The following is an 8,899-nucleotide window of genomic DNA, read 5'->3' on the forward strand; positions in this document are numbered from 1 at the left end:
CCTCCCCCCCCCCCCCCCCCCCCCCAAAAAAAAAAAACACACACACAATGTGCTAGCACTCTCTTGGTACGACTTTATAAATATCTTACCTTATTCAAAAAAAGAAAAAAAAAAAATACTTGCTCTCTCTCTCTCTACATGTTCCATATAATTTCAAATGTTTTGGTTCCTTCTTTTGATAATTCTCCCTGTAAGCAGCTAGTACATTCATGCATATCTGCTGATGGTAAAGGAAGAAATTCATATGCTCTTTTGGCAGAGATAGTTGTGCTTCTCAAGTAGAGGATCAGTAATTTCATATTGAAACTAAACTAGTCACTTTCTCAATGCTGTTTTTAGCAATGTTGACCTTGCTTCAACTGCTTTATAATTGATTATTTTGTTGTATTTTCGTTTTCTGTTTTCTCTGTGATGATTTAGGGAGTGGCAAGACATACACAATGCAACCATTGCCTCTTAGAGCAGCAGAAGATCTTGTTAGGTTGTTGCATCAGCCAATTTATCGTAATCAGAAGTTCAAGTTGTGGCTCAGCTTTTTTGAAATATATGGTGGAAAACTGTTTGATCTTCTTGGTGATCGGAGGTTGGTATCCTTATAATGCTTTGGAAATTTCTTTTTACCTTATTTAAGGGATATTGCACTCAAGTGATACTAGGTAATGTCATGCATGACACACGTTGAGTACTTGTGTAGCCTTGAACCTGGCATTGGGTCCCATAATTTGCACAACACCAATCGGAAACTTGCATAGCCTGGAACCTGGACCTGGTATTGGGTCCCATAAACTAGTCTATGATGTGAGGAGAGTAATGGTACTCCTATCAATAATTTCTCGCAAAAATAGAGGAACTTCAAAACCTAAAGGTAGACATTGAAAACTTGTAGTGTCCTAAATGGTTAGATGACTATGTCGCTAAGTCAATACAGTGGTTGGGACTTGGGAGCGTGTTGTCTTGGTTGTCCATTTAAAAGATGATTGAAATCATTGTAAAAACTGCTTATATTTTCACTCATGAATATGATGCTTCATCTATGCAACATAGTTTTTCTTCGCCAGTTTCTTACCTAGTCCATACTTTATGCAGGAAACTCTGTATGAGGGAAGATGGGCGGCAGCAGGTGTGTATTGTTGGACTCCAGGAATTTGAAGTTTCAGATGTGCAGATTGTTAAAGAGTATATTGAGAGGGGAAATGCTGCAAGAAGTACTGGATCAACTGGTGCAAATGAGGAATCATCAAGATCACATGCGATATTGCAGCTTGTTGTCAAGAAACCTAATGAGGTCAAGGAATCTAGAAGAAACAATGATGTTAATGAGTCCAAGGGTGGGAAAGTTGTTGGAAAGATTTCTTTTATTGACCTTGCTGGTAGCGAGAGAGGTGCAGACACAACTGATAATGACCGACAAACAAGGTAAGTTCTCATAGCACACTTCTTGCTGCACCTCGTTATGCTTCCCTCTTCTGAGATGGTTTCTTTTTTTCCCTTTGAATTTGTTTTCCTTAGATGTTGTGCATCTTTTTTAAAAGTCATTTCACTGAGCCATTTTTAACATAGATCCTCGGAGGGTTCTGGCTGGGAACAGCTTAGATATTTCTCGATCTTATTCTACAAGGACTAAAAGTACAAGGTCACGAAGATAGTTTGTATGTTAGATGTTATTGTTCTGAATTTTTTGCTCAAAGGTTGATCTTCCAAACACTTGGAAATAAAGAGCTTGGCATTGTCAAGTACCTTACTCTCTGCTGCTGGAAATCTTCGAGTTTCCACTTTGGCCAGTCTGAAACTGTAGTTTACATGAGTATTCAGCACTTAGAAGATTGTGTGCTTCTCAGAATTTACCTCCATATAATGCCTGCTTTTCTTTTGCTCTCCGTCCCTACCCCCTCCATTTCATACTTTATGGGCCTTGCTGCTAATTTGTTCAAGTAGCATATTTGAAATCTATATATTGATTTCCTTTTCAGGATTGAAGGAGCAGAAATTAATAAGAGTTTGTTAGCTCTTAAAGAGTGTATCCGCGCTCTCGACAATGACCAGAATCATATTCCATTCCGTGGGAGCAAACTTACTGAGGTGCTCCGTGACTCCTTTGTTGGCAACTCAAGAACCGTTATGATTTCCTGCATCTCTCCTAATGCAGGATCATGTGAACATACAATCAATACATTGAGATATGCTGACAGGGTGAAAAGTCTATCCAAAAGTGGAAACACAAAGAAAGATCAGAGTGCGAGTTTAATACCGTCTTCAGTGCCAACTTTGGCTGTTCCTGCTGGAGCAGGAGATGCTTATGAGCAACCTCAAGAATCTAAAGTATTGGACACAAGAAGAAAGGCTATGGAGAAAGAAAGCACATCTTACATTCCCTCTAGTGATTTTGATAAACAACCCTCTAGGTTTGGTTCAAGTCTTATCGCCAACAGCTGGGCCGAAAGTGGGGCAAATTCTGGTGGTATGGAGAGGGACAGGGTTGAGGTGAAGAATGCGTACAGCATTCCAGGTGGTCAGAAACTGCACTCGACAACCAATTTGCAAAGTTCAGCTGATGTAGTGGACAAGGTGCCGAAAGTGTCTCCACCTCGAAGGAAAGCATACAGGGATGAGAAATCTGAAAAGCCAGAACGGCCAGGAAATTGGTCAAGAAAAGATGTCGCAAGTGTTGATTCATCTTCTACAAGTTATAGACAACAATCTACAAGTACCCCCACAAAAAGTGTTGGATCAAGACAAAATGAAGTTTCTTCACCTCCTCGTGATGAAAATATCAATGAAATACTCGAGGTTAGTCTTTGTTATGCCTTTTGCTTTTCATTTTGTTATTTTTTTCTCTTTGAACTTGGTGTAGAACTTCTCCAACGATGTATTATTGTCCTCTTGCTGCATACAGGAAGAAGAGGCCCTTATAGCTGCCCATAGGAAAGAAATTGAAGATACAATGGAGATTGTTCGTGAAGTAAGCAAAATCCCAATGTTTTGTCCATTTTCTTGTGGTGATGATAGCTGCATGTCGTGAACTTGTTACTATGCCCTGAGTAACATATATTCTTTTGCTCTCAGGAAATGAAACTGCTGGCAGAAGTTGATCAACCTGGAAGTCGCATTGACAATTATGTGACACAGCTAAGCTTTGTGCTATCGCGCAAAGCAGCAAGTCTGGTCAGCCTTCAGGCTCGTCTTGCAAGATTCCAACATCGATTGAAAGAGCAGGAAATACTGAGTAGAAAGAGGGTACCGCGTTAGACATGAAATCTAGTTACTACATCAAATGTCCCCTTGTAATTCTTGCAGACAATGAATCAGGTGAAGAATCATTGTGCAGATTATTTTTTTACTAAATAGAAGAAAGAAAACAATGAATGGCTTCTCTCATGATTTTCTGTTATATATATATATATTCATCCTGTTTGAGCAACACTAAGATGATAATTTATTTTCTCCACATCCCATGAACCAATTTCTTATACAAAAAAATCGAGGTGTGGGGTTCATATCTAATGAGTCTATCATCTTCCCCACTGTCTTCCTTCAAATTTCCCTGTTGTTACCACTGATGAATCATAATCATATAAATTCTGGCCCAAAAGATCACTCTTTTCCAATTCATACAAAGCTAGCTTTTGAAAGCTATTTGAGAAAGAAAATTGGAAATAAACAGCCATGTATTGTACGGGGCCAAGTAAAACCGCAGCAGCAGGCGGAACATGAATTTATATGTAGAAATCCACAAATATTGCAACGAATAATAGACCCATAGAGAATAATTACAAAAGGAGAAAGAATCACGCATGTTTAAAACTCGAGAATTCATCCAAACAGGGTGAAATTTGAATGCTTTACGGGGATCGAAAAGACTAAAGAAGCAGTTCCAAATTCAAACTTACAAAATCAAATTTTTCTAGTTATATAATATACTGACAAAATCATACTATAAAGATCTTCACGAAATAGTTGGCTTCGCGCCGACCAACTATTGAACCACATAACTATTCCTTTGTTGAAACTGGATATACTGCATTGTTGCTTGGACTTTTCAAAAATGGCAACAGGTGTGTGTCGGATTCTCCAAAAGTAGTGTATTTTGGAGAATCCGACACGGGTGCAGTAGCATCAAAAGTGAAGAGTCAACGCTACTTAGCTCAAGATTGTTTAATCTGCTTTCAACCTCAAGAGCTCCTTGGCAGTCCTCATCCTAAAATATGGCATGTCTCCCTACAGATAAAAGGAAACAACACTTGAGACTTCACATTAGCATGATTTTTGCAGAAAAAAATTGAGTAATGAGTTAAGTTGAGAGTTTTCCAAGTATACAAATTGTCAAATGGTGCAAACAAACTACTTCACTCCTTTTCATTTTATATGAAGGTGTTTGACTAGGCATGAAATTTATTTTAAAAAAGAAAAACGACTTTTGGAACTAATCTTAAACACGTCATGGCATTTTTGCAGAAAAAACTTTTATTTTCCTGAACAGATTGCACTAAAAGATGAAAAATAGTCAAGAGTATCATGAGATTTCAAATGGTCCTATCTCAAGCTGGACTGGCACAGCAAAATTTATTTATGGCCTGGAGAAACATACAAGTATACAGAATCAATGTGTCATGGTACTCTTATTAATTGAAAGTTTCCTTTTACATTCTATCTTTCTCAAAACTCAATGTTTGTTTATCTTCTCATTCAGAGTTGGTATGTGTGATGTGTGTCGAGGGTAAAAAAGCATCAGATAATGATGCAGCAGATAGCTTACCTGATTAAAACAAAGTCCTATATCTCTGCTGTAGAAATCCGCATTTTTTATCATAAACACACCGCAGTCGTACCTGTTCACAACGAAAGTTCCCAATCTGATCAAATGATAACACATAAAAACCAACAGAAGATAGATCTGAAGTTAATCAATTTTCTTGCATAAAAGGAAATCTAGCAACAGACTCAAAGATATTTGGGGAATAATGGCTATAAAATCTGAGTTCAGAAGCATCAGAGTATCTCTAAAATCAGATTCACAAGGAAAGCACAAGAAACACAATACAATTTGCTGTAATAACAAGAATAACTCTTTTTTTCAAATAAGGAGAATACCTTCACATAGCAACACTAATCAGATAACAAACTTGGATATAACATATGACCTATTTATGTATCCGACTGCGGAATGTTGGAACATTTACAGAAAACATTTATGTATTCTAGCTTTAATTAAAGTAACTGTAATTCTATGTAGACTTAGCATACAAAAATAACATTTCATTCTTCTGAAAACAATTTGTGTAAGGCCAAGAAGTTTCTCTGCAAAGTAACCAACTATAAGCTGGAAATAAATTCATTTGGAATAAATAAAATAACAAAGCATGTCGCAGCGCCCAATGGCATTTAAGGAATTCTACACCAGTAGGATACAGCATTTCTCATCCACTGTCAATAAGGCTTCAAGGAATTATATCATGAATAGCAAAAAATTTCATACTTTTCGACTTCTATTTGTGATTTCTAGCAGAGCATGCAGTAATTAGAAGTTAAGAATTAAACTAAGTTCCACCCGAAATTATGTCGAATTAAATGGATTAGGATGACCATCTTTACTAATATGAGGCCGAACAATGCTATGCTTAAACAGGCCAAGATTTCCCACGATATCAGCAGAATGTCAACTACACGTGCCTTGTAGAGAGACACTCCATATAGCAACCAAGTGAAAGCCAATGTTGCAGCAGCGTTTAGCAGGTCAAAGCAAAGCGTCTTCCCGTATACTTAACAACTGACATATGGCAGGGGAAGTGCAAAACTAAGGTCAACCTATAGAAAATGCCTTCTTCTCGTACTAAGTAAAACTTAATAAGGAATAAGTTTCTATAAGAACTACTGCACAATTTCCAGTAAAACTTAATCAGCTGAAGAGGTTAACAGAAAATAGCAGTAATAAATATCAGAGTCGCAAATATGTTTGGGAGGAATCATTAGACCAAAGTGTCAACACACCCATTCTTTTGCTCTGGAAGGTCCTCAACAAACTCTTGCTTCCATGAACTAACATCAATGTGTTTCCCACTCTTGTCCTTCACCTCATCAACAAAGTAACTTGCCTGCACATGGATATCAACAAATTGTAACACCCATCAAGCTAGAGCAAAAAATCCAGAAACATGATCTTTCCTCAACACCCTTTTCCCAGTCACAAATAAAATTAAGAATAGACAAGGTAACATGTCTCAACAAGTTTTCCTTCGTACAGATACCAAACTTACCAGCACTTTCAGCACATTACTATCCCTTCCTCTGAGTGAATCAAGATATTGGAACTTCTGATCCTTTTTATTGATAACAGCTAAACACCAATGTATTTCTTTGTGGATAGGGACAAATATCTAAGTAAATTAGGAGAATCAAATTAGTACACAGCAGATAGCAAAACAAAGTAGGAACAGGAAAACAAATCAAAGAACTTTTACTTTATCGCATTCAAGGAGGGAGTAACCCAGCTTTCTTTGGGATGTCCATCTTCTCACAGATTGATAGTTATAGCCTCCCGTGCCACTTATCAACTGCAAATGCGGTAATATTTCCACGAAAATAGGCAGATTTTCAATTAAATTCTCACATATAGTTTCAGTAAGGTGATAATAATCAGTAATTGACATTGCAACCTTATAATGTGAACAAAATCAGATATTAAACGTGATAACAAGTTAACCACGAGAGAGAAACTAAACAGTGTCAATAACCATAGTTCATTCATGGAAGAGTAGAGTATGGACTAAGAAGCAGAAGCAGATCAGTATACGAATAAAATATTTTTTGAATATATCAGGTCTAGGGAAATAATTCGTAAAAAAAAAACTGCCAACTATGGTACTTATGGATCAGATAAGGACTCTGATAGAGAAGATAAATACTTCATTCTCTACTCTTGAAGTGCGAATTCAGTGGAAAGAGGGTGTGACATGTTTAGGCAAATATGCAGACTGAGATGGCATTTTATTGCAAGCACTAGTCATCACATTCCATACAGAATCTAAATCAACTGCAGAAATCAGGAAAGCATTGCAGACCATTTCCAACCATAGGCACTTGAAGAGTGGCACAGGAGTCGCTGTACTGTCTGTTATAAAGAAAGAAAAAATATCTATGGATAGTAACTTATATCTATGTATATACAAATACAATCTGATGTTTCCACACTTTAGACAAAAACATCTTCTATTCATATACATGACTTAAAAAACTTTTCTTTTATAATGAACCTATTTTTCTTAATATGAAGTAGACAACAGACATAAATCAACAGGCCACACAAGAAGGTCAGTTTGTAGAACTTAAATTTTGATCTGAAAGTCAACGAACTGACCTTCTTGTAAAAGAATGTGTTGAAGAAATGACATTTCAAGAACTTCTGGGGCTCCCTTTTCTCTCTTTCCTTTAACAGTTCAAGATACACATTGATAACCTGCAAAAAAGCAATCCATCCATGACATTAAAACTCTAATTTTTTCTTCTTTTCCATATTCAGCGTCACTAAATTTTAAACTATCCTAATAGAAAAATGAGCATAAAGTATCACCTCATCATTCAACCATGCCCCAGGTCTCAAACATTGCAATATTTCTCCAGTAATATCAATATTGGAGCTTTTATGGGTTACCAAAACCTTTCTCCTACACAGAATTAGACAGATACAACATATGAAGAGATTGCAAATTACACCTCGTACAAAATAAAATGTGTACAAATCATACCGATTGGATTTAGATAGAGCACAAGCAACCTCATCATGTTCCTCTTCAGTTAGAGGCACAAATGGTTCTGAAATCGCATCCTGCAAGTTAATAAACACCAAAATGAGGAAATTAAACTATGAACACACGTAAACCCACATCATAAAGCAGATTCTATCACGCTACCTCTATAACCTGTTCTTCTTTCTTTTGAGGCCGCAACAACCTATTCGTTTCGAGACTCTTCTCATTCAATCCTATCTGGAACTGTAATCTTTTCAACTTATCACTTATTTTATCCACTGAACCAAGAAGTTTCTTATACAAAGGGACATAGAAGTAGGAATCCGGCGTGGGGTTCATAGCTAATGATTCTATCATCTTTCCCACACTCTCTTCCTTCAAATTTCCATCATCCAAACCCGTTGTTAACACGGATGAATCCTTACCATCATAACCATCCAAAATCTTCATATCATCATCAACCTCCTGGCCCAAAAGATCACTTTTTTCACAACCCCATCTTTCTGATTCCTCGATACTCGAATCCTCCAAACCATTAGCAGCAGCAGCAGCAATATCTAAATCACTTTTTTTACAACCCCAAGCTTCCACTTCCTCAATACTCGAATCCTCAGAAACCCCCTCTTTAGCATCATCACCATCAATATCTATCACTTCAATATCTTTCCTCAAACCATCAAAATCACTTCTTTTAGTTTCTTCATGCTTTCTCGATAGACAATTACCCATTTCAGAACCTGAATATTCCGAAACACCCTTATAATTCACAGTGTTCGACTTCGTTTGCTTAGACCCAAATCTCAATTTCCTACAAGGAGCATGAACTTCTCTTCGAATTGGGTTTATCGGATCTGGGTACTTGAAAAACCTTTGTACAGTTGATTTACTTGATAATGGTGGATTTAGGGCTGAAAGTTTGAGCTTTTTGGACAAATTTGAAAGTGGGGTTTTGCAATTCGAAGAGAAGAAGTCATTACCTCGCTTCCTGTTGCTCGTTAACGCTCCCATTGAAGTAGAAATTCTTCAATTTGCTCAGAAATCATCAAAACACCGCTAATGTTGAGTTTGAACAAAAATGAAGTAAAATCTTCTGATTTGGGGGGAAAGGGCTTTTCTTCTTCTTCTTCTTCTATTTTGGCGGTTTTGATATATTTTTT

General features: G+C 37.0%; 2 protein-coding genes across 5 annotated transcripts in view; one reads left to right on the forward strand and one right to left on the reverse strand.

Moving 5' to 3' along the window:
- The window catches only part of LOC102605086 (kinesin-13A-like), an 8,570-nt gene extending 5,058 nt beyond the window's left edge, over positions 1 to 3,512 (forward strand). For all 4 annotated transcript variants that reach the window (XM_015309753.1, XM_015309751.1, XM_006349753.2 and 1 more), the window contains 5 exons: positions 421 to 583; positions 1,087 to 1,416; positions 1,971 to 2,787; positions 2,894 to 2,959; positions 3,064 to 3,512. In XM_015309753.1, the coding sequence (XP_015165239.1) occupies positions 421 to 583; positions 1,087 to 1,416; positions 1,971 to 2,787; positions 2,894 to 2,959; positions 3,064 to 3,246 (1,559 nt within the window). In that variant the 3' untranslated portion in view covers positions 3,247 to 3,512. The remainder of the gene's footprint in view (positions 1 to 420; positions 584 to 1,086; positions 1,417 to 1,970; positions 2,788 to 2,893; positions 2,960 to 3,063) is intronic.
- Positions 3,513 to 3,671: 159 nt separating this feature from the next.
- Positions 3,672 to 8,899, reverse strand: LOC102605421 (ubiquitin-like-specific protease ESD4). The gene is made up of 9 exons (XM_006349754.2): positions 7,905 to 8,899; positions 7,740 to 7,819; positions 7,565 to 7,658; positions 7,352 to 7,450; positions 6,456 to 6,548; positions 6,252 to 6,371; positions 5,986 to 6,089; positions 4,754 to 4,826; positions 3,672 to 4,215 (listed from the first exon to the last, which is right to left on the reverse strand). The coding sequence occupies exons 1-9, from the start codon at positions 8,748 to 8,750 to the stop codon at positions 4,153 to 4,155; spliced, it is 1,572 nt and encodes a 523-aa protein (XP_006349816.1). The 5' UTR covers positions 8,751 to 8,899; the 3' UTR covers positions 3,672 to 4,152.

The sequence above is a fragment of the Solanum tuberosum genome, unplaced genomic scaffold, assembly GCF_000226075.1.
Source record: "Solanum tuberosum cultivar DM 1-3 516 R44 unplaced genomic scaffold, SolTub_3.0 scf00114, whole genome shotgun sequence".
Classification (NCBI taxonomy): domain Eukaryota; kingdom Viridiplantae; phylum Streptophyta; class Magnoliopsida; order Solanales; family Solanaceae; genus Solanum; species Solanum tuberosum.